Source organism: Astyanax mexicanus, chromosome 1 (genome assembly GCF_023375975.1).
Source record: "Astyanax mexicanus isolate ESR-SI-001 chromosome 1, AstMex3_surface, whole genome shotgun sequence".
NCBI classification, from domain to species: Eukaryota; Metazoa; Chordata; class Actinopteri; order Characiformes; family Acestrorhamphidae; genus Astyanax; species Astyanax mexicanus.
In genome coordinates, this window is record NC_064408.1 from 124,890,278 (window position 1) to 124,917,019 (window position 26,742).

The 26,742-nt window shown below is 34.7% G+C and overlaps 2 protein-coding genes and 1 long non-coding RNA gene across 12 annotated transcripts in view; 2 read left to right on the forward strand and 1 right to left on the reverse strand.

Moving 5' to 3' along the window:
* LOC125784807 (uncharacterized) overlaps positions 1-26,742 on the reverse strand; it is a 189,483-nt gene that overhangs the window by 162,535 nt on the left and 206 nt on the right. The window lies entirely within an intron of this gene.
* Positions 1-26,742, forward strand: part of LOC125784528 (NACHT, LRR and PYD domains-containing protein 12-like) — a 207,534-nt gene that overhangs the window by 67,211 nt on the left and 113,581 nt on the right. The window lies entirely within an intron of this gene.
* The window catches only part of LOC107197415 (NACHT, LRR and PYD domains-containing protein 12-like), a 122,152-nt gene continuing 113,581 nt past the window's right edge, over positions 18,172-26,742 (forward strand). For both annotated transcript variants that reach the window (XM_049468316.1, XM_049468315.1), the window contains exons 1-5: positions 18,172-18,268; positions 18,373-18,426; positions 19,262-19,388; positions 22,499-22,583; positions 24,941-26,140. In XM_049468316.1, the coding sequence (XP_049324273.1) occupies positions 22,537-22,583; positions 24,941-26,140 (1,247 nt within the window). In that variant the 5' untranslated portion in view covers positions 18,172-18,268; positions 18,373-18,426; positions 19,262-19,388; positions 22,499-22,536. The remainder of the gene's footprint in view (positions 18,269-18,372; positions 18,427-19,261; positions 19,389-22,498; positions 22,584-24,940; positions 26,141-26,742) is intronic.

The window sequence follows — 26,742 nt, forward strand, 5'->3', positions numbered from 1 at the left end:
CATTTCAGACCTGAACAATATTCCAGTGGTGGGGAAATATAAGAATATAAGATTGCTGTTTTTTTTTCTGTGCTGGACACAAAACAGGACTGTAATATTTTTACATAAACTCTATATTTAAAAATATTGAAAAATCCAAATATCTAAAATATTCAACATCCCTGAGTAGTAAAATAAACATAAAATACCACATATATATATATATATATATATATATATATATATATATATATATATATATATATATATATATATATAAACACATCAAAGTAGTATAAATGTATATAAATCTCTTACTTTGCCTCGTTGGTATTATAAGACTTTAAATTACAAGATTCTAAACTGAGATTTAAACAATATATACATAAATATATAAATACAAAAGCTATACAAAGTGTGGAAGTAATCATCCATAGATATGAGGTAGTGCATTATTACAGAATACATTAAATTAAGTATAAGAGATAGCAGGTATCAGCAGATACAACAAATACTAAACATAAAACATGTGCATGTATTGCATTTAAGTTCAGTGAGTAGTGTAGTGTCGAGAAGCGTGAACAGTGTATACAGTGTATACAAAATGTCAATAGAGTCCCAGGGCAGAGGTGGAAAGTAACTAATTACATTTACTCACATTACTGTAATTGAGTAGATTTTATGAGAAATTTGTCATTTTTAAAGCAGTTTTTATATTAGGTAATTTTACTTTTACTCAAGTTCATTTTGACACAAGTAATTAACTTCGCTACATTGAAAACTCCCCGTTAATGAGTAAAAAATCAAATGCTGGGGAACAAAAATGAATTGTATGAATAAAAAAAAATAGTTTTGTTCTTCATGGCAGCGCAGCTGAACCTTTCTCATCAGTGTTTATTACGATTATCGGGAGAGACGCTGTGTGAATCAGCTGTGCTCGGGGGAACCGGTGTTCTGTCGAGTTATGCTACCCATCGATATGTGCTTCTTTATAGCACTGCACATGCACCAACCAACATTTTTTGTATGATTTCATGTTTTTAATGATAATTCCTTATGTTTTTTTTTTTATTGGGAACATTAAACAATCTGCTTGAAAGTTAAAAAAAAACATGTTAATAGCAGTTAAAGCATAGCACTAAAACTGTAAACTGTATAACTGTAAAACTGTATAAACTGTAAAAATACAGTTTATAGTCACATATATGAACATAACCTTTTAACTTTTTAACAGTAAAGAAAAGAAAATGGATCATAGAAACCTGTGGCACTTGTTCTTGAAAATGTTTAATGGGGTGGTCTGAACAAATACTGCCTGAAAGATCCAAATTATTTAATTAAATAATGATTTAATTTATGATTTGTACTTTTTTACATCAAATAAATAAAAGTAACTATGTAACTTTTACTCAAAGTAACTTTTAAACTGAATAGTTTTTTACTTTTACTCGAGTAGATTTTTCGATGGGAACTTTTAATTTTACTTGAGTAGAATTTTAGCAAAGTAAAGTTACTTTTACTTAATTACAATTTTTCAGTACTTTTTCCACCTCTGTCCCAGGATGTAGATGTACATGTTGTTACAGTGTGATTACAGTACAGATAAAAATAGGCAAAGATTTAGAAAGCGGCTCCACTGGGAGGAGTTGAACAGATGGCTCTTGGAACAAATGATCTCCTGAGTCTGTCTGTAGAGCAGCTCAGTGAGAAGAAGCTGCCACTGAAACTGCTCCTATGATCCATGATGATGGAATGCAGTGGGTGACCATCAAATAGCCTGGCTAATCTGACCTGCACAGTGCAGACACGCTGCAGTCAGACTAAATAACTATAGAATTTAAAGTGAAACTCTACGGTAGATGGAATGAGCTCATCGGGTCGGCTCCTCTGGATAAGGGCCGGATGATGTGAGGAGCTCTGATGTGATTTCCCGGTGTTATAACTCCAAATGCACACATGCACAATGCTGCCGCTTCAGAAGATCAAAAGCACGTTTGTTAATTATCCAGGCAAACACAAATGAACAAACAGCCGTCAGCAGGATGTTGGGGACGAGGATGTTAAATCTGAATTATTGCTTGGCTGTTAATTCTCTGTTAACCAGGCCACTGGGTCGCTTCTCCGAAAGGCCTTCGCTCTGTTTTCTCATTACGAGAGACTTCACTGTGCTGATTTATGCATTCACCCTGCTCTACATACATGTGCATACATTACCTATACTATAAACATATACAGTATCTGTCTGTCTATCTATCTATCTATCTATCTATCTATCTATCTATCTCTGTTTATCTATCTATCTATCTATCTATCTGTCTGTCTGTCTGTCCATCTTTTCTTGCATTAACTGCATCACATCTGTGACCTACTGACATCACTAACCTTCTGCATTCTTCTTCTGTTGTGTTGTGGGTCATTATCTTGCTGCATGATGAAGGATCTCCCAGTCGGTCAGGCTGCACTTTTCTTAAAATTGATAAACAAAATATTGTAAAAGAAATAAAGTGTATTAAAGGTCACCTTCCGTCGTTTTTTCTTTCATTTTAAAATGTCTAGTTGTGGTCTCTAGTATGAATGAATGACATGTGAGCCGTTTTTGTAAAAAAAAAAGTGCTCAGGTGTCTCTGTATAGCTCTTTTTTAATGGACTGTTTTAGGGGTGTGTCCAAAATGACCGGATTCCAGCTTTGCTCATGAATATTCATACATGCAAACAGCATGCAAATATCTCTCCTCTGATTGGCTAGGAGCACTGCGACGCCCCTCCACCGCTCTGCCGCTCACTGCCTCCCACCTCCTAACTGATGAGCGGTGATGTTGCGTCGCTTCAGCTCCGCCTCTGGGAGTTTCTCGAGCCAAGGTGGGCTGGTCTGTGAGTTTCTGCCTACGTAGGCAGAAAGATAATTCAAAATTCACCCGTTTTTCGGAGGGGGGGAGGGGGGATTTCTTTGCTTAGCTCCTGCAGACAATGGGGGCTGCAAAACAGTTTAATGTGCAGGTGTACACATTCAACTCGGAGAAACCTACTGTATTCCACAAAAAACAAGAAAAATCGGATTTTCGCGGAAGGTGAGCTTTAAGTACATTTTTTAAGTATACTTAACATGGAAAAGTACATACTTTTAAAAATTTAAATATGTACCTAAATACATATTACAGTTTTTCTCAACTGGTTTGGCTCGTTTCCTGAAACTGAGATGACATTCTCAAAATAACATGGACAAATCCCCAAACTAACTTGCGCTTCCTCACAACAGAATGGCATTTCTCATTGCTTCCATCACATTTCACATGGTTTGTACATGTCTCAAGCACTTAGTACATCTTTGCAAATGGTTATGTACAAGTAGCCTACACTTAACACAATCATCCTACATTTAGTACATTTTCCAAAAGAATGCATCGGTAACACTTTCTTTGAATGTCATTTTTATAAGACTCTATAAACATACTCATAACACATTATAATGCATTCATAAGGCATTATAAACATGGCTATACATATTTATAAAAATGTATAATTCATTATAGCAAAGTTTATTATGCATCATGAACTGTGATTATAATGCATTAATAGCTGCGTTTATAACAGGTTATACATCAACACCAAGAAACTCAGTCCCTGCTTGCAGACTTTATCATGACTAAAAAAGCTTCCAACTTATAAACACACCCTCAATAATCCTATAAATATATTTTAACCACTGATAAATTATTCTTGTCTTGAATATAATATTAATTATAGTCAATCATAATGTATTATAACAGGTCTTTGTGCGCTCTAAGTAAAGTGCCAGACTTTCATTGTAGGACTAGATTATTAATGCTAGATATATATATTTTAACATATATATTATAAGCACAGCTTATAATGTTTTATGATTACAGGTCATAATGCTTAACAAACATGGCTATAATGGGTTATGCATTTTTATAAACATTTATAGACATGTTTATAATGCCTTATGAATGCATTATAATATGTTATGAATGTGGTTATAGCGTCTAATAAAGATGACATTCATAGAAAGTGTTACCAATGCATCTTGTTGATCTATCCCAGTTGGTTGGTTCTCAGTGTAATGGTTGTTCGCTCCAAAACATGTCAGCACAATTTCATCGTATTAGTCATCATCTGCAGAATAGTCTGCTCTATTGTCAAAATTAGTTAAGAAATTTAATACAATACAGAACACATATTTTGGAACAGCTTGGCCTGGTGCGAGTGCTTTGATGCTAGTCCTGTGATGATATTACTGGTGATCAGTGTAGAGGATGGCTCAGGCATTCACGACGCTTCTTCCCACGGTGCATTGCTAAAGAACACATCAGATGCGATGTTGATGAGAATTTATGGCCAAACAGACTGCAGCGGATGGATGGCCAGGAAGATGACCAGGAGAGAGAGGGGAGTGACACAGAGTAGTCAGAATGTTACTGTACTGCATTTGTGATGCTTGACTGTTTTTTTTACATACTGTAATGTATTTTGTTTTGTTTTTGCGAGTTTTTGCATTTTGTATACATAATATATTTGATACATTTTCCTTTGTATTTTTTTCTTTTCTACCTACAGTAATGTGTAAATATGTACTTGTAAATAAAAATAGTTACAATTTCCTCAGCAGAATGAGTGCAGTGTGATGAGTGCAGTGTGTGTGGTGTGAAATTTGTATTTATTTAGCTAGACCTCTGCCATAAAGACAAAACATCTAAGCATTTTGACTTGCAGTACTTACACAATGCCAAAGGGACAATGCATTTTAGGGGCACTGATGATTTGTGTGAGAAAGGAAATTAGTTTTGACACATGGGTAAACTGTTTTTGGAGCGATATGAGCATGTGATGATGATCCATGTAGTTGTGCTGCACCGTCCAGTTTATTTTGACAGGAGGACGAAATGAATGAAAATGTGCCAAAGCAATTGAGAAGGATCTATGCCATTTTATGGTACTGACTATTTATATGGGAGAGGGACTTCATTTAGAAGCAAGAATGAACATTTTGGGAGACATATGACATTTTGCTGGTTTTCTGAAGTGTTGCGAAGAACTGTAAGTATGTTTGGACAATTTACCTTATAGTTATAGAAATGTCATCTTAGTTTCAAGAAATGAGCCAAACCAATTGAGAAAAACTGTAAAATAAAATTAGAAAAAAATCAAACAAAATATACATTTAATAAAACAAGAATATTGACTTAAAAGTATAATAAAATCAAATAAAATATGAAATTGAATAAAATAAGAAATTTAATGTGCTAATTCCAGGATTTTAGTCTTTTACCGCAGACATGGCTAAAATTAAGGTAGAATAAAATCAAACAAAATATAAAATTGAATAAATTAAGAAATATAATGTGCTCAATAGCATTTTATTATTTTACCTCGGGCATAACTTATAATAAAAGTAGAATAAAATCAAACAAAATATAAAATTGATTTAAATAAAATATATATATATATATATATATATATATATATATATATATATATATATATATATATATATATATATATATGTGCCAAAGCCAGGATTGTATTCTTTTACCTCAGGCATGACTTAAAAGAACAGTAGAATAAAATCTAATAAAATATAAAATTGAATAAAATAAAAAATATAATGTGATAATTCCAGGATTTTATTATTTTGCCCCAGGCATAAGTTTTAATAAAAGTATAATAAAATAAAATAAAATATGAAATTGATTATACCAGGATTTTTTTTAAGTAGAACAAAATCTAATAAAACATAAAATTAAATAAAATAAGAAATGTAATGTGATTATATCAAGATTTCATTCTTTTACCTGGGGCATAACTTCAAATAAATGTAGAATAAATAAAAAACATGAAAAAAAAAAAAAAAAAAAAGTAAGTTAACTACGGGCTAATTTCATTAAACTCGATTTTTCCTGCTAAATATACTGATAATCGGTTCGGTACATGGTACTTTTTTCCTCATAAATTAAGATAAAAAGTGTAAAATAGTGAAACACTGAGCTGGTGTATACAGTGGACCAAACTTGGACGATCCACCATTTGTTTTCACCATTTTAAGGATATGCTGAGATACACTAATCCACAAGCTATATACTTATTGTATTGCTTACTATATAGTAATATATTGCACATATTAAAATGGCTTTAGGATGTTGATTATGTATTTTTTCCATCTTGCTCCATCTATGGGCCACATCCTGTGGGGACTGACCTGACCACTGCAAGGTGATACAATGTGGAGCTAATAATTAATATTACTATATGCACTAATATATTTTTGCAGTAAAAGCATGAACTCTGAAGCTACATGAAGTTTGGAGGTGTGTAGTGATGAACTCTGAAGCTACATGAAGTGTGGAGGTGTGTAGTGATGAACTCTGAAGCTACATGAAGTGTGGAGGTGTGTAGTGATGAACTCTGAAGCTACATGAAGTTTGGAGGTGTGTAGTGATGAACTCTGAAATTACATGAAGTTTGGAGGTGTGTAGTGATGAACTCTGAAATTACATGAAGTTTGGAGGTGTGTAGTGATGAACTCTGAAGCTACATGAAGTTTGGAGGTGAGTAGTGATGAACTCTGAAATTACATGAAGTTTGGAGGTGTGTAGTGATGAACTCTGAAGCTACATGAAGTTTGGAGGTGAGTAGTGATGAACTCTGAAGCTACATGAAGTTTGGAGGTGTGTAGTGATGAACTCTGAAGCTACATGAAGTTTGGAGGTGTGTAATGATGAACTCTGAAGCTACATGAAGTTTGGAGGTGTGTAGTGATTGATGAACTCTGAAGCTACATGAAGTTTGGAGGTGTGTAGTGAGTGAAGAACTCTGGAAGCCAGTGCAGTGCTGATAGGACTGGACTAATATGCTCAAATTTTCTAGTTTTAGTAAGGACCCTGGCTGCAGCATTTTGAACTAGCTGAAGTTTATTTAAGTTACTGCCGGAACATCCAGACAGTAGCGCATTACAATAATCTAGCCTTGAGGTAATAAAGGCATGTACTAATTTTTCTGCGTCATGCAGTGATAGGGCATTTCTTAGCTTTGCAAAATTACGGAGGTGTAGAAAAGCTGTTCTAGTAACATTAGATATGTGTTTATCGAATGCTAGATCTGAATCTATAATAACTCCAAGGTTTTTAGCTGCTGAACCAGGGGTGACTGAGAAGTCAGCCAGATTTAGCATTAAGTCTGATAATTTATTTCTAGCAGCTTTGGGGCCTAATAGGAGAACTTCTGTGTTATCACTATTTAATAGGAGGAAGTTGTGCTACATCCATGATTTTACATCTTCTACACAATCCTCGATTTTCTTTAATCTCATTCTGTCATCAGGTTTGGCTGATATGAAGAGCTGAGTGTCATCCGCATAACAATGAAAATTCACATCATGTTTTCTAATAACTTTGCCCAGTAGGAGCATATATAAAGTAAATAATAACGGTCCTAATATAGAGCCTTGTGGAATTCCATATTTTACCTTAGTATAACTGGAAGACATATCATTTAACCTCACAAACTGATAGCGATCGGTTAATTATGATTTAAACCAGGCTAAGGCAGTTCCGGTTACACCGACCATGTTCTCTAATCTTTCTAAAAGGATAGTATGATCTATTGTATCAAAGGCTGCGCTCAGATCGAGAAGTACGAGTAGGGAAACACAGCCTTGGTCGGCGGCTATAAGTAGATCGTTTGTTATTCTAACTAAAGCTGTCTCAGTGCTATGATAAGGCCTAAATCCAGATTGAAATTTTTCATAGATCTGGTTTCTTTGCAGGTAAGTTGTTGGGCCACAGCTTTTTCTAAAATCTTAAATAAACGGTAAGTTTGAAATAGGTCTATAGTTAGACAGTACACTAGGATCAAGATTTGGTTTCTTGATCAGAGGTTTAATTACTGCTATTTTAAAGACTGTGACTGAAGTGTTGAAAACTGCCAGAGCTGCAGGACAGTCCTCAGTGCTCATTCTGCTGGACCTCTCGGCCGCCTTCGATACAGTCAACCATGACTTCCTGCTATCTATACTCTCTAACATGGGGATCTCAGACAAAGTGATGTCAAGGTTCAGATCATACCTCACTGTGCCCTCGTTCAAGGTGTCATGGCAAGGACTGCTGTCCTCAGCCTACTCCCTATCCACTGGGGTTCCCCGGGGTTCGGTACTGGGACCCCTTCTCTTCTCAATATACACCACCTCCCTAGGTCAGGTTATCCACTCACATGGCTTTTCCTACTATTGCTTTGCTGATGACACCCAGCTATACCTGTCATTCGCTCCTGAAGATCACTCAATCTCTGCACGGATATCGCAGTGTCTCTCAGACATATCCTCATGGATGAAAGAGCATCACCTACTAACTACAACTAAATCTCTCAAAGACTGAATATGGTTCTCCTTCACCCATCATGTGGCCTCAGTTGCTCAATCCTGTCGCTTTGCGCTTTATAACATCAGAAAAATTTGACCGTTTCTGACGCAACAGGCCACCCAACTCCTGGTACAAGCAGTGGTTATCTCACGCCTCGACTACTGCAATTCCATACTAACTGGCCTCCCGGCCTGTGTAGTAAAACCACTTCAAATAATTCAGAATGCAGCAGCACGTCTGGTCTTCATCCAGCCAAAACGGGCACGTCACCCCGCTCCTGATTGAGCTCCATTGGCTACCAGTTGCTGCTCGTATCAAATTCAAAGCTCTTACAATCGCCTACAAGGTGATGACAAAACAGGCTCCTTCCTACCTGCACTCGCTCCTGAAGGCTTACGCTACCTCCCGGCCGCTGTGCTCCTCCAATGAACGTCGCCTCGCTTTGCCAAACATCCACACAAAGCAATCCAAACTGTTCTCATTCAGAGTTCCCCAATGGTGGAACATACTACCTTCCACTACCAGATCAGGACAATCCCTCGCTATCTTTAAGAAACTCCTGAAGAAGAGCACTTACTCTCTTAACACCTCTAACAAACTAATAACTTCCGCCATTTGCGGCCCGTTTCCTTTTTTGTAGCGGCCCGCGAGGTATTTTAGAAATAGAATGAAAGTTGGCCAAAAAAAACGGGCCAAAGAGTCTAAAAGCGGAGAGGGTGCGCATTTCTAGCGCAGAAAAACGGGCCAAAGAGTCTAAAAGCGGAGAGAGTGCGCATTTGTAGTGCAGAAAAATGAGCCAAAGAGTCTAAAAGTTGCCATAATTAAGGAGTTTAATATTAAGAGACATCATGAAATTAAACATCAATTTGAAAAATCTTAGTTTACACAACACTGTCAAAGATAAAGATAGTAAGTCAAGTAAAATGGTGTATTAATGAAATAATCAGGAAAAAAGTATTATTTAAAGTGGTATATTTCAGTATTTGTTTTATTACAGAGTGTGGCCCGTGATTTTAAATATATTTTTCCTTCTGGCACCCAACAAAAAAAGTTTCGACACCCCTGCCCTAGTAGATTTTAAGCAGTGTTTAGCGTCGTCTTGTTGAAGTATCCAGCCCCGACGCAACTACAACTTTGTCACTGTTTCTTGAAAATTGTTCTCAAGAAACTGCTGATATTGACTGGAATCCATGCGACCCTCAACTTTCACAAGATTCCCAGTACCTGCACTGGTCCCACAGCCCCACAGCATGATGTAACCTCCAACAAATTTTCAGTTCTTTTTCCGCCATGCATACCACCCTCCAAATAACTCAATTTTAGTTTCATCAGTCCACAGCACCTTATTCCAAAATAAAGTTGGCTTGTTTAAATGTGTTTAAGTTTTAGCATACCTCAAGTGACTCTGTGGCGTGTGCACAGAAAAGGCTTCTTCTGCATTACTCTCCCATACAGCCAAAAATGGAAGACCACTGTGCCTGTGGTCTTCCATTTCCTCACTATGTTCCTCACAATGGACCTGACTCCTCTCCTGTTGCCACTCTTCAGAGAAGATGCAAAGAGGGAAAAAACCTGCAGTGGGCCATCTTTACCTTTTCTCATATTTGGATTCACCCTGTGTATGTAGTTCAAAGGTCAATGAGCTTACCAACAATTTTTGTTCCCATAATTAAAGGTATTCAAATCAATAAAAGGACAAGGGTGAAATGTATTCACCTGCCTAATTTAGTTTAAAGAATTATTGCGCATCCTATAAACTTCACTGTGTTCATCTACTATATGATATATTTAACTAAAATTGCTGACGTGTGTGTGTGTGTGTTTAGAATGGAATCTGGAGGGGAGATCAGAATGAAACCAGGACTAAAGAAATGTAAGTTAACACACTCACACATACTCACACACACACGCACACTTTACACACACTCTCTCTCTCTCTCTCTCTCTCTCTCTGTATCAGTGCAGTGTGTGTAATGTGTGTTCTTGTGTTCATGGTTCTGTGATTTCACACTGGATCCAAACACAGTAAACCCTCGTCTCTCTTTGAGTGAGGAGAACAGGACAGTGGTGAGCGGAGAAAAGCAGCAGCCATATCCTGATCATCCAGAGAGATTTGATAGGTGGTCGCAGGTTCTGAGTAGAGAGGGAGTTACTGGGCGCTGTTACTGGGAGGCTGAATGGAGAGGAGGAGCTGCTGTAGCTCTGAGTTATAAAACGATCAGCAGGGAAGGAGACGGATCAGACTGTCGGTTTGGAGGGAATATAAACTCCTGGTGTCTGTTCTGCTCTGATAACAGTTACTCTGTTCAACACAATAATAACAGAACTGAACTCCCCCCTCCTCCCTCCGGCTGTAGGAGAGTAGGAGTGTATGTGGACTGTCCCGCCGGCACTCTGTCCTTCTACAGAGTCTCCACTGATACACCCTCACATACTCTCACACACTTACACACACACTCACACACACCCTCACACACTCTCACACACTTACACACACTCTACACCACCTTCACTCAGCCCCTCTGTGCAGGGATTGGGCTTTATGGTTCTGGCTCCTCAGTGACTCTGTGTAAAATAGAATAACACTGTGTGAAAAACGTGTTCAAACTGATTCATCCATCTACAGTTTATCACACTTTTTATGAATATTGTAATAAAATGTATTTTTTATTTTAGATTATTATTCTTTATTTTATTTTTAGAGTTTATTATGGAGTTTTTTTTATCATTGTTACATTGTTTATTGTTGGTGTCATCAGTTGTTTTCGACTAGTCTGAAAAAATCTTTTAAGGTATCTACAGTACAAACACCAATTTTATTGAGCCATCAGTGTTTTTATTGTAAAGTAAGATTCTAATTTTACCCATGCATTAGCACTGACCATTTGCAAATCCAGAAATTAGGTCTGAAATATGGGGCAAAAAAATTCCATTTCTGAAACTCTTAAATACCTCAGGATTTTTGCTGCAAATGTCTGATTAAATATATAATTACATGCTGAAGTTCAGTATCTGTTTTATTGCATACTTTATTATTATCTTACTTTTACCCTGTTCTTCTATACCCAGAAACCCACAGGATAGACCACCACAGAGCAGCTATTATTATTTGGGTGGTGGTTCCTTATTCTCAGCACTGCAGTGACACTGATTGGCAGTGTATGTCATATATTTTGTCTCTGTATGTAAATCTTTTAGCTACTGTAAAGAAAACAGGTGTGGTCAATTTGAAAGTATGAAGTCTCATGCTAGTTCCTGCTATCCATTCTTCTGTCTGATGGTCTGAAGATGAAGACACAGTGCTAATTTCTGGGTTTAAACATCTGCTTTTACATGTACAAACATGCAGTCCTGGGACCAGATTGTTTAATTGTTTAGTCCTCACAGTTATACAGAACTACCCAGTCACAGAACCTTCAGTAGCTGTTGAGAAGAGATTCAAGCTCCAGAAGAAGAATGGGAACGCTGCACCCTCAGATTCTGATTCTGCTCACACTGACCGGTATGAAGCATTATTACTTTCTCTGTCTGGGATTCTGATATATAGGAGTTTGTACTGCAGTTGAGGAATAGAGGTTGGGTTCGTTCTACCAATTCCTATAAAACCAGAGATAAAGTGGAGAACTGTCTCTTTTAGTGTTTGAACTGATTTTAAAATACAGTATCAGCTCCAAAAATGTACAACAATGGATTACCTTACTTAAGTAGAAATGTTGGTTATCTATACTTTACTGTTGTAATTATTTTTTTCAGACGACTTTTTACTTCTACTCCTTATATTTTCACACAATTATCTGAACTTTCTACTCCTTACATTTAAAATTAGACTTGTTAATCCTATTTAATTTCAGCTTGTTCACATTCTGTCTTCTCATCGTTAAATTAATCGATGAGATTAAACCACTTTAAACCACTTTCCAGATAAATCTCTTCATTAGGATCAAGTGAATTTGAGTTTGGTTGGATAAGAAGTATAAACATCTTGTGTTCATGTGCCCTGGCTGGTAATGATGGACACAGGTTGGGATGATGTAGTTTTATTTGTAACTAATACAATAATATATATATATATATATATATATATATATATATATATATATATATATATATATATATATATATTCCAACTCCCCAACCAGCTCATCCCATGCAAGTATTGGATAGAGCTCTATCATTCCAGAGAACTCAGTTCCACTGCTCCACAGCTCAACACTGGGGGATTTATACCCCTCTATATAACCCACAGCTGGCATTAGATTTTCATAGGTTGGAGAAAGCGGACATGGTGAAGAAACAGGCCTTCAGACTAACCAAATTACTCAGTCTGCTGAAGTTCTGCCACAGGAGGACGAACAACTGTACGTTTCTGTTCACAAAACACTCAACAAACCTAAAAATAAGTAAGAACCAGGTCATAATGTAATGGCAAATTCTTCGTTAAAAAACATTGGTTTAAAAACTGTGCTACTGACCTCTACTGGACTGTAGAGGTACTGCTAGGGGGTCACTGGTCAAATATTTAGTAAATTTAAGATGTGACATAAAATAAGAAATAGTTATTTGGAGTGTAAAACTTTAATGTATGCATTTAAATGGTTAAATGGATGTAACAGTGCTGTAAAAGCAAATAATACACGTTTAAAAGGACCTAGTTTAGATTTATCTCCAGAACAAACCCAACACTTCTATATTCTGTAAATAAGGTGAGATAAATAAATACAGATTCCCACACTGTCCTATAATGATGCTCTGAGGATGTTCAGTATATGTCACTAAGGAACTTCATGAGTTAAAGTGAAAGACAGACAGAGTTCTGTAGAGAACTTTACACAGCTTTTAGGGTATGGGACACAAAAAAACAGCACCATGGGTTCTTTTGGTGGTTTTATTTTAGTATTTTATAGCTACTTGTGGATTATATTAAGTAAAACAAAATGGGGGAATGTGTATAAAAATATTTTTATATAAATATATTATACTTATTTGTATGTATTTATACATATTTATACAAAAATATATAATACATGTACTTTTTAGCTAAAATAATTCACTGATTACAAAGAACTACACATATTTATATAGAGAGGTGTGTGTGTGTGCGTGTGTGTGTGTGTGTGTGTGTGTGTGTGTGTGTGTGTGTGGTTTTAAAGCAGCTGGGTTAATGAACTTGCCCTCTCTCCTCCGTGACTCCGTGACTACTATTTATATAGTAAAAATATATAAATAAAACAAAAATAGTATAAAATCAAATAAAATATAATTAATAGTAATTCTAATAATAATTAGAATTATAACATGCGCATAGCAGTATATAGTAAATATATTTTATATAGAAAACAGGTTTTTATCATATTTAAGTTGCACACAATGTTTAAATGTGTTTTGAGGTGTTTAGCTTAGTGTTTTTTTTTTGCATACTATCATCCCTTTATCTCAGGCACAACTTAAAACAAAACTAGAATAAAAACAAATAAAATATAAAATGCAATTAAATTATTAAGATATTACCTTAAACATTACTTAAAATAGAAGTAGAGTAAAATCAAATAAAATATAATTTTGAATGAAATAAGAAATGTACTGTGCTCATACCAGAATTATTATTTTTTATATACCTTAGACAGAACTTAAAATAAAAGTATTCAATTTAATAAAATAAGAAATGTAATGTGCTAATACCAGGGTTTAATTATTTTACCTAAGGAATAACATAAAATAAAAGTAGAATAAAATCAAATCAAATATATAATATAATAAATAAGAATATAATGTGCTCATGTGAGTTCATTTTCACCTCAGTCATGACAAAATAAAAGAAGAATTAAAGTAAATAAAATATCAAATTGAATGAAATAAGAAATATAATGTGCTCATACCAGAATGTGATTGTTACATTAATCATGACTTAAAGTAAAGTTAACATTAAATCAGATAAAGTATAAAACGAAATAAAATAAGAAATATAATGTGCTAATACCTGTATTTCGTTCTTTTATCTGAATCGTGACTTTAAATTAAAGTAGAATAAAATAAAATATGAAATTAAATAACTAAAAAAAACATATATAATGTGCTTATACCAGGATTTCGTTCTTTTACCTTTGGTGACTTTAAATAAAAGTAGAATAAAATATAAAATTAAATTTAAAAAATATATAATGTGCTCATATCAAAATTTCGTTCTGTTACCTCAGTGATGACTTAAAATAAAAGTAAAATAAAATAAAATATAAAAATTTATATAACATACAAAAACATAAGGTGCTCATATCAGGATTTTTTTCTTTTACCTCAGTAATGACTTAAATTAAAAGTGTAATTAAATAAAATAATTCACGGATAGCAAAGAACTACACATTTTTACATATAGAGGTGTGTGTACTGTTTGTGTGTGTGTTAGTGTGAGTGTGTGTGTGTTAGTGTGTGTGTTTGTGTGTTTGTGTGTGTGAGTGTGTGTGTGTGTTAGTGTGTGTGTTTGTGTGTGTGTGTGTGTGTGTGTGTTTGTTTGTGTGTGTGAGTGTGTGTGTGTGGTATTAAAGCGGCTGGGTTGATGAACTTGCTCTCTCTCCTCCGTGACTCCGTTTCCCGCCTTTTTTCCTCTTTACCTCTTTGCTCGGGAAGAGTCTGAGGCTGAAACTCCACAGGCTGAAAAAGTAAGTTAACTACGGGCTAATTTCATTTAACTCGATTTTTCCTGCTAAATATACCGATAATCAGTTCAGTACAGGATTATCTGCTACATTTTTCCTCACAAATTAAGGTAAAAAGTGTAAAATAGTGAAAAACTGAGCTGGTGAATTCAGCTAGCTAACATGCTAATTTAATATCAGATTTAACACTTTCTGTTAAACTGGTAACCGCAATATATCAGTGTATCATTCATTAGATTTACACCTGTGGCTTTATAAACACAGTTTTACACTGTATTCACACTTTAGACCTGATTTTAAAGGTGTTTTAAATGGATATTTGTTTCTATTACTTTCTTTTACCTCAGGTATGACTGTGGTATGAAACTCAGTGAGTCTGTAGTTCTCCAGTATTAACCCTGACCTGCATGAATTATAGAGAATTAACTCAGGATTTATTTATATTTACCCGTTTAAGAGCTGATTAAATGTACACTCAGGTGGACAGTAAACATTTGGTCTTTCAGCTACAGCTGATTACATTAGTAAAATAAGGTAAGATAATGCTGAATTAATCTCTATGGGGAAATTAGAGTGTTCCATTAGCTTATATACAGATACACACACAAGTACATAAAGATTTAAGAAAAGTAAATATAAATACATAAAACAAAAATAGAATAAGATCAAATAAAATATAAAATCAGAACTATAACATGCTTAAACCAGTATGTAATACATATATACTATATAGAAAACAGATGTTTATTATATTCAAAAGTTGCATTTAAATGCCTTTTTAATGTGTTTAGGTTAGTGTTTTTTTTTGCATACAATTGTTTTTTTTTTATCTCTGGCATAACTTAAAACAAAAAGAGAATAAGAACAAATAAAATATAAAATATAACTAAATTATAAATAGATTATCTCAAGCATTACTTAAAATAAAAGTATATTAAAATCAAATAAAATATAATTTTGAATAAAATAAGTAATGTAGTGTGCTCATACCAGAATTTAATTATTTTACATTAGTCATCACTTTTTTTTCTTTTTTTATCTCAGGCATAACTTAAAACAAGAATAGAATAAAAACAAATAAAATATAAACTGGAACAAAATTATAAATACATTTTCTCAATCATAACTTAAAATAAAAGTAGAATACAATCAAATAAAATATAAATGTAATAAATAAGAAATATAATCTGCTCATGTCAGTTTTTCATTTTCACCTCAGTCATAACAAAATTCAAATTAAAGTAAATAATATATAATTGAATGAAATAGCAAATATAATGTGCTCATACCAGAATTTATTTTTTTACATTAGTCATCACTTAAAGTAAAAGTAAAATTAAATCAAATAAAATACAAAACGAAATAAAATACGAAATACAATGTGCTAATGTCAGGATTTTGTTCTTTTACCTCAATCATGACTTAAAATTAAATTAAGATAAAATCAAATTAAATATAAAATAAAAAAATATATATAATGTGCTCATATCAGGATGTTGTTCTTTTACCTCAAACGTGACTTCAAATAAAAGTTCAATAAAATAAAATAAAATATAAAGTTCAATTACCTCAGGCATGATTTAAAAATAAAGTACAATAAAATAATATGAAATTATATAAAATAAAAAATATAGTGTGTTTATACCAGGATTTAGTTATTTTACCTCAGTCATGACTTGAAATAATAGTAGAATAAAATAAAATTAAATATAAAATTAATTTAAAAAAAAAACAAATAATGTGCCCCAACAGGATTTCCTTACTTTAAATGTCATGACTAAAATTAAATAAAATATAAAACTCAATAAAATATATTATTTGGTCATATCCGGATTTTGTTCTTTTACATGTCATGACTTAAAATACAAGAATAATTCAATAAAATAAAATAGAAAATGGAATAAAAAAAGAAATATAATGTGTTCATACTAGGATTTATTAAAATTAAGTAAAAATACTTAATAACTTACAATGAAAAGTAGAAGAGAGTAAAATATAAAATTAAATACATATATTAATATAAAAATATATATGTATATATTGTTTTTTACCTCAGTCATGACATAAAGCAAATAAAATATAAAAAATAATAATATAAAAAATTATAAAGTGCTTATATCGAATCATTTTACCTTATGTCCTTTTACCTCAGTCAGGACTGTATTTTAGTAAAATAAAGTACAATAAATATAAAATAAAATAACTTTAATGTGCTCATAGTAGGATCTTTTTTTTTTGTTTTTTTTTTTTGTTTTGTTTTTTTTTTACCAGTCATGGCTTAAATAAAAATAAATAGTTAAAAGGTAGCTAGCTAACATGTCAGTGAAACATAGATTAGCATTTGGTGTGTAAAAACAGAAATAAAAACATACAAAATTCATCTGTCCTTATATTTAAATGTTCAGTGTGATTTTTAAATGGGATATGGGAATTTGGGATGGAAATGTTTGTCAAATTATTACGTTATTTAATCTTAGACATGACTTCAGTATGGAATGCAGAGGACCTGCTTGCTAGTTTACCAGTATTAATCCTTTTATATATTAATTATTAACTTTTATTTTAAATCGTTTTAGAGATATTCAAATGTACATTCATGTGGAGAGAACACATTGGGGCTTTCAGCTACAGCTGATTACATTAGTAACATAAGTTAAGCTAAGGCTGTATTAATTAATTTAAATTTAATAAAATAACAATACAACTTGCTTATTTCAGAATATAATATTCAAATTAAACAGAACAAAACTGTACTGTAGTTAATGAAAGGCTATAGGATTATATATACAGATTGAGGAAAACATTACCTATTGTCCCACATTATTGTACAGTAATATGCATAAGTGTTCTTTTTTTCTTATGTTGTTGCAAGTTCCCAAAAAGAAACCTGTCAACATTCTTTCCAGGAAGTCTGTTCTCTGCATTATTGGTGTTGAGAAACACCCATCATTTTAGGAGGTGGATATAGACATACACCAGGCCCAGATCATGTTTCACCCTCCAGTCCCCAGTTCCTGTAAGGGAAGTAGTTTATGAATATGCAAACATTCCGCACAGGTGTGTGGTGTAATTGGCTGTCAGCAGCCCACCCAAAATCTATTGGCTCTGAGAGACAGAAGAAGGCGGGGCAGAGACTGGGTGAGGCAAAACCCAAAGTATAAGATCAAGAAGATTAAAGAGAGCGAAAGAGAGAGAGAGAGAGAGAGAGAGAGAGAGAGAGAATCCACCGAATGAGAAACTGGCAGAAAGTTTAACCAACATTAGAACGTAAGTTTCTGCAGTGGTTTGTTTTCTCATGATAAGTTAAGAACTGTGGAGAATCTAGAGTATGTTCCTGTAATTTAAACTAATTCTGTGTTTATTTATTTCAGAAGTTGGATTTCAGAGCCGAGAATTAGGCCACACCTGAGCAGACGACGTTACAGGTAACATTCCTATAATTGTTCAGTATTTCAAAATATTTCTAAAAAAAAACAGTTGACCTAAAAAGATCTGATTTTAGCGTTTACCACAACTGGGTTGACAGCAATTTATCAGTGTTTAATGGCTAATCCAATCAAAATTAAAATGTCTCTCCCCTTTTACTTTCCTGGTTAACAATGTTAGCATTGCACCAGGTTAGCATTGATAGCAGCACCAGATTGAAAAACATTATAAGTCTTGGAGTAGCCATCTTGGATTCTATACTCAGGATTCGCAAGGATCTTCCAACTTTACGAAAATGAATTCCAATCTATTATTCCAATGTACAATTTCTAAGGGAACGCAGCATAAGAACATTAAGTGATTAAGTGTTTTTCAGTTTTAGAATGTTTCTGAGGCTATTTATTCTTGAAGAAATAGTCCCAAAGTTTACCTAAAAAGGCCTGAACTTGGCCAAGATGCAGAACAATGTCTTGTGTAAACATGTTTATATATAGGCTACAATATTGTTGTAATCTGAACGTAAATAATGAACATAAAGCTATAATTATTTTATTTAGTATAAAGAAATGACTATATTGTAATGTTACACCTGCTTTAGAAAAGGGTTGTTTAGTTTAGTACTTTTTTAGCAGAATACAGATTACAAAGAGCTTCACCACAACCAAACTACAACAATACGATCTTGTTTCTATAGGGTAATACTGTGATACTATTATAAGTGGTGTATGTATATAAATATATATATGTGTGTGTGTGTGTGTGTGTATGTGTGTGTGTGTGTGTGTGTACGTGTGTGTACGTGTGTGTGTGTGTGTGTGAAATCAATTATTTTAGATAGGGGTGGGAATTATAGGGCATCTCGTGAGAAGATTAAAGAGAGAGAGAATCGGAGAGAGAGAATCAAAGAGAGGCGGATGTCAGAGCTTGGAATTAGGCCACACCTGAGTTGACAACGTGTCAGGTAACATTCCTATAATTGTTCAGTATTTTAAAACATTTCTAAAAAAAATTGTCTGAAAAAAAATCTATTGATTTTGATTTCGTTTACCACAACTGGGTTAACAGTCATTTATCAGTGTTTTATAGCTAATCCAATCAAAATCAGAATATCACCTTTTACCTCCCTGGTTAGCATTGTTAGCAGCACCAGATCGGAACACATTACTTCTTGGATTAGCCATCTTGGATTTTATACTCAGGATTTGCAAGGATCTTCCAACTTTATGAGTATGAATTCCTACCTATAATTCCAATTTACAAATTTAATAGGAACAACAGCATAAAAACATGGATTAAAGGTTTCTCAGAATTGTTCTGATTGGTCTAATTATTCTTGAAGAAATAGTCACAAAACAATGGCCTAAAACATTATGTAGTGATTACTGTTTTATTTAGTACATAGAAATTACCATATTGTAATGAAACACCTGCTTTAAAAAGGGCATCTGCAGAGCCTAAAAAGATCTTGAACTGTCTTAGATTTCTTTATCTTAAAAACATTTAGTTGCCTTACAGCCATCTCTTAAATATGCCACAGATAGTAAATACAGCTCTGTTTTTACTTTTCAACATTACTTTTTGTAGTTTTGTAAATTCCATAAGGAATTTAGCTTACTGATTTAATGACAGACTGACCTTAACAGAACAAACAGTATTATTTATTTGTATATTCAGGTTTGTTCATAACTTGTGTTTAACCAAATTTGACCAACATTACATTATTAACTTATTGGACAATAAATGGACGTAATATCGATAACTTTTACCAGCCTTGATATTGTCCGCTGCGTTCACGCAGGTGTATTTAATGAGAGAAACTGAAAGTGAAACTGACGCCTACAGTAAGATAAGCTAACTCGGGTTCAGATTCAGTGTGTAATATTAAAAACATGTGACAGAGATTGTTATATGTAAAGCTTGCTCTACTATAGAAAATCCATCTGTATTGATCTTTAATATGTGATATAATCAGCAGATTAGTTCATAGTAAATCTCCAACATGATAGCAGAATACAGATTACAAAGAGCTTCACCACAACCCAACTACAACAATAAAATCTTCTATAGGGTAATACTGTGATACCATTATAACTAGTGTAAATAAGTGTGTGTGTGTGTGTGTGTGTGTATGTGTGTAAATTCATCATTATATTAGGTAGAGGTGGGAATTACAGGGCATCTCACAATACAATGTTATCACAATATGTTACCCACAATAGCAATGATATCATGATACTGTGATTCTGCAATACTCGATATATCACAAGACAATTCTCTACGATACTTCATGGCATCTGTGTTCCTGAAGAGAATAAAATACTCCTAAATAATCAAATACCAGGAATAATGGATTTATTGGTGTCGGTTTTGCAGAATTTCACAACCAATATTCTTCACCGCAGGTTAACCCTATTTATTTACAGTGTCACCATGTGGAGTAATGAAGCAGTAAATTTAGAAAGTATAATTGGGGGGACGAGTCTTTAGTGTTTAGCACTCTTATGTTTAAATAAAAATAGACATTTGTATAAAATTCGCTATATCGATATATTGTCCCACCCCTTATATTGGTTGCATAAAATTATTTTAAAATTACAGTCAATTTTCTTATCACAACAAATCCTGGGACGACATATCATCCATTAAAAACAGCTATGTACAAAGAATTCCATTATAACTTGTGTTTGTTAAAAATATTGATGTTAGAGAATACAGTAAAGTCTATATACTGCAGTGAGCACTGTGCTGTTTTGTTATTGGGAATGACTTGAATTGTCTTTATTTTGTCTTAAAAAGTCTGAGATTTAATTTCCCCATACCTGCAGATAATCTAGGTAATCTGTATGGAAATGGTTTTCAACAGAGTACAGTCTTGTGCCAATTATGCAGCATGACAAATTTATTTCATCGTCACCCTATGCATTTTGCAGTAAAATATCACAAAGAATGTAAAATAATTATTCAAAAAGGGGTTTCAGGTATACAGATATTTACCATTTATATAAACAGCATGCAGTATTTTTGGTGTTGCAAATAGATAATTATTCTATAAACGTTTTACTTCCCATATATTACGTCCATTTGCATTAGAAAATACTTTTCAAACTTTTAAGTAGAATTAGCATTTTTCCTCAAATGAAAATATAAAGTCCATGCTCCAAAGGATATTTAAAGTACAATTTAAACCAGAATTTTAAAAAAATGTATACAATGTAACAGACACATGAACTATGGGTTGTTCTTTGGTCTAGATATTCGGGTGTGAAAAAGTAAACCAAAATTAAAACTGGGTAAAAATTGGGTAAAAAGCACTGTGTGAAAGCTTTGTTCATATGTAGTAGCACAGTTTGACCAGCAGGGGTGATAATGGACCAAAGGGCAACATGATTCTTTAAACCAGTGTTTCTGAACCTGGGGTGCCGTCTGGCTTCATCGGGGGTGCCGTCAAAATATTGCGCATCACGTGCATATTTCCTTTCCAGAGTCAGCGTGTGTCGGGGTGTGTCCCAATTCACAGGCAGCATACTCTGGAGGATGTGACCCGCAGAGATAGGCGGTGTATTACTGCGCAGCTGTGACGCAATCTGCCTTCGAATACAGCCTCCGAAGGATGCGGCCCCTAAATTGGGACACACTGTAAAGTTTTTCCCCCCACGCGATGCACTGCGAGAGTTGTGTGAAGCGCTCAAGCTCGCATGGAAAGTTTTTTAAAAAGAAGACTGCAGGTTCAGATAACTCTGAATCGGAGCCATTAACTTCTTCATCCAGTGGTAGTTCAGCAGTGAGTGTAGCAGAGTATTTCACTCCCCCAGCCCCCCATTTGTAAACTGGGGTGCCTTGAGATTTTGCATACTTTTAAAGGGTGTCGTGATAGAAAAAAGGTTGAGAAACGCTGCTTTAAACAAGTATATTCTAATGCTTTGTCATTTAAAACTGTAATACTTTTCTTAATTGCATTATTTCTAAATATTAACATTTTTCATTATTTCCGTGTTTTAGTAATATTGTTTTTTTTCAGTAGTAAATGTTTTTAGAAACCTGTTCATATTTTAATGGTTGGACTGTTCTCAGGGATCTGCATGTTTTTTGGCCACTGAAGCACCTTCACCATGGAGCCTCTTAACTCCACTGATGACGGAGGACCTTCTTATCCAAAGTGAGTTACATCAGCTTACATCAAGTTCACATAAAGAGTCATACACATTACAACTATAAGTGAAATGCTTTGACAACTGCCTACTCACATGAAACAATAATATATCAACACCTTCCTAAAATAATATTTTTTTTTTTCAGTTTTTCAGAAACACAAAAAGAATAAGATTTAAAAAAAAAACAAGAACAGTTAACACTTTTTTTGACTTAGCTATTAGGCTTAAATACAGACTAAAAAACTTACCCCGTGTGGTGTTCGGGTCTGTGGGACCAGTTGTTATTTTTCATCAAATGATACAAAAAAATTATTTCTAGTTTCTAACTCAAACTCATTGACATTGGCTCATTTTTTGTGAAAAACATATATCAAAACACATTTTCGATAAACACACACTGTACACCCCCCCCACACACACACATTTATATTACATACAGTATGTTTGGCCAAGGGCTAATAAACATTGCTTCATTTGTAAATTTAAAACTAAACAAATTTTCTACTCATATCTTGAGTTTGATTCATTTTCTTTTACATTTTATTAAAAAAACTAATAAAAAAAGAGTAGCACTTTTTAAAAGAAATGTAACATAAGAAAGGTAAAGGGCAAATATTAACCATGTAAGCTGTTTATATTGCTTGCAATTTAGGTGAAGCAAGCATGTGTAAAGCATTTTAATGTAAAATTGCTTAATTTTGCTGAATTAAATACAAGTAACAAAGTAAACGAGTAACAAAAATATGAACACCACACAAGGGTTAATAAAAAGACTAAATTACTCTGCAATATGTATAGCCTATAGCCTTTAATCTTTATATTATAATTAAAGGCTTATCACTTACCGATTGGGGACGAGCCCTGCATTTATTTTATTTAATGTTGGCAGGGTGATTACCCAGAGATCTGTTTCTACAATGACCAGCTGTTTGTCCATAATGAGTGACTGGTTTTCTAACTTGCCCTCATGCTACCAGTTGTGGAGAAACCCTTCACTCAAGATACATTACTGCAAAAAAACTCTCTTTTTCTGTATCTTGCATTATAAGCTTGTATTTTTCAGTCCAGGGAGGTTAGCTTCAGTGCCAATGGACTGTAAACATTTTAATGGCATTGTGCACAGTGCACACAGGAACACTAAGGTCTCTTGGACTTATAGCTTTTACATTGTCCACACCTTTTCCACATTTCAGTTTCCTAGATTCTATGCCTTGCTTTTTTTCTCCATGCAGAGTGTAATACACAAAGACCAAGATTTCTCCAGCTAATGTTAAGGCTGGTTTATACTTGTGTGTTGAGTTAATGCGTTGTCTGCGGTGTAGCCTGCGTGAATACGCTACACATTTATACCTTTGTGTCATGGATCAGTGTTGCTCTGTAGTATAAACCATGATGGAGGAAATGCATGGGGGAGAACACAAGGCTCATTGGACCAATCACAGCTGCTGCTATCTGCATTATAAACAGAAAGTAAACGCTCTGTATATCGCTGTAAACAGGGAAAATACTTTGCAACAAACATAACAAACAGAAAGGATTATATACATGAATAAATTGGTAGCAGCTAAAAACAATCAAGACAACAAAAACAAAAAGAATTCCGGAGATGACTGTGAGAGTGAGACAGGATTGGTTGAGTCCGGACACGTGACATTGGCGGGTGCATGCTGGGAATTGAAGTCCATTATCAGAGTTTGTCCATAGACGGGAATGGAAGAGTTATTGTTCTGAACTACAGAGCCCATAGCAGACATGACAGTTATTCTAATGAAAACAAAAACTATTAATATGTCATTAACAAAGCATTTATATCTGCAGCAATGTTCTGGGTGAAGTAGTGCGGAAAAAGCAGCGACTTGGTTCCGATACATCAGCTCACAAATGCTTCGTGCCAAACAGCACCACCCTAGGCGTGAAGGGGAATGAGCACAGCCAATCGCGCTCTCTCTAGTCGATGGCAAGCTGCATTAACAGGATTCGAACCTGTGACCTCCCGTTCATAGTGGCAGCACTTTGGACAGCTGGACCATTTAAAGCCTAATTTAATAATTACAGGACGATCAGGGAAGCACTTTTTTTCAGGGAATTTTTTTAATGCCCTCTTGTGCAAAGATGAGGGTCTGTCCAGTCAGACCACACCAATCCTCATTTACATATCCATCAGAAACGTAACTGCATGCAGTTTTGCAGCAAATATGTTATTTCTATGTCAGTGAGTGTATCTGTTGTTTTTCCAAGACTGTTCTGTTTTTACCTTAGTAGTTTCCTAATTTCTTTACAAAAATGTTATTAAAATATTTTATTATAAAATAACTGTTTTTAATTTAACATCATGTCTCTGTCCTTTTGTCTCTTCTTCCAGAGTGCAGAAATCCAGAGGAGAACCTCCAGAACCAAGTGGTGTGTCCATGAAGAGCCACAACTCATTGGTTATGCCTCCTGGATTCAGTAATAGAAGAGAACCTCCAGAACCCAGTTATGTGTCCATGAAGAGTCACAACTCAATGGTTATGCCTCCTGAATTCAGTAATAGAACAGAACCTCCAGAACCCAGTTATGTGTCCATGAAGAGCCACAACTCAATGGTTATGCCTCCTGGATTCAGTAATAGAAGAGAACCTCCAGAACCCAGTTGTGTATCCATGAAGAGCCACAACTCAATGGTTATGCCTCCTGGATTCAGTAATAGAACAGAACCTCCAGAACCCAGTTATGTGTCCATGAAGAGCCACAACTCAATGGTTATACGTCCTGGATTCAGTAATAGAAGAGAAGCTCCAGAACCCAGTGGTGTGTTCATGAAGAGCCACAACTCAATGGTTATGCCTCCTGGATTCAGTAATAGAAGAGAAGCTCCAGAGCCCAGTGGTGTGTCCATGAAGAGCCACTACTCAATGGTTATGCCTCCTGGATTCAGTAATAGAACAGAACCTCCAGAACCCAGTTATGTTTCCATTAAGAGCCACAACTCAATGGTTATGCCTCCTGGATTCAGTAATAGAAGAGAAGCTCCAGAGCCCAGTGGTGTGTCCATGAAGAGCCACTACTCAATGGTTATGCCTCCTGGATTCACTAATAGAAGAGAAGCTCCAGAACCCAGTGGTGTGTCCATGAAGAGCCACAACTCAATGGTTATGCCTCCTGGATTCAGTCATAGAAGAGTACCTCCAGAACCCAGTTATGTTTCCATTAAGAGCCACAACTCAATGGTTATGCCTCCTGGATTCACTAATAGAAGAGAAGCTCCAGAACCCAGTGGTGTGTCCATGAAGAGCCACAACTCAATGGTTATGCCTCCTGGATTCAGTCATAGAAGAGAACCTCCAGAACCCAGTTATGTTTCCATTAAGAGCCACAACTCAATGGTTATGCCTCCTGGATTCAGTAATAGAAGAGAAGCTCCAGAACCCAGTTATGTGTCCAAGAAGAGCCACAACTCAATGGTTATGCCTCCTGGATTCAGTAATAGAAGAGAAGCTCCAGAACCCAGTGGTGTGTCCATGAAGAGTCACAACTCAATATGTATTCCTCCTGGCTTTGATAGTGGATACATTTTTGAAAGGTGAGAAATAAACACAATACAGTCACCATCAGACTGAATAATTGACTGTGTATAGAACTGAAGTGACAAACTATATTCCACGTCAGTGTTTAATAACAGCTTTTGTAAGAGATGCACAAATTCTCTCCTTGCATTTCATACATTTATTTACTGATTATCTTTTCGATCACTATCTGCTCTATACAGTAGTGGCTCTGTGTTTTGACAGAAGATTTTTAAGGTGCATAACAGTTAGAGTTTAGATTCCTTGCCTGAACCTGAGCCAAGATTTTCCATCACTTTCCTTGGGCACTGTCAGGCCAGGCTGAAGAAAATGGTCTGTGATGTAGGCCTATGCTCCTCTGCTTGTCAGCATTGGTCTATAATTGATGCTTTGCAAAAGCCACAACCATCCTCAGAATTCTTCTAACAATGCGAGGGTGCGTACACAGCAAGTGCGCATAAACACATCTTCACTGCGGGAAATGCACCACTCCCATTTGCGCAGCACTTGTGTAAGAGTTTTTCTTAAATTATAGGCATATGATTCTCCTGTGTTGTTGTAAAATACAGATTCTTTTGTGATATTTAATTATGATTTTAAAATCACACTCTCCCTCATG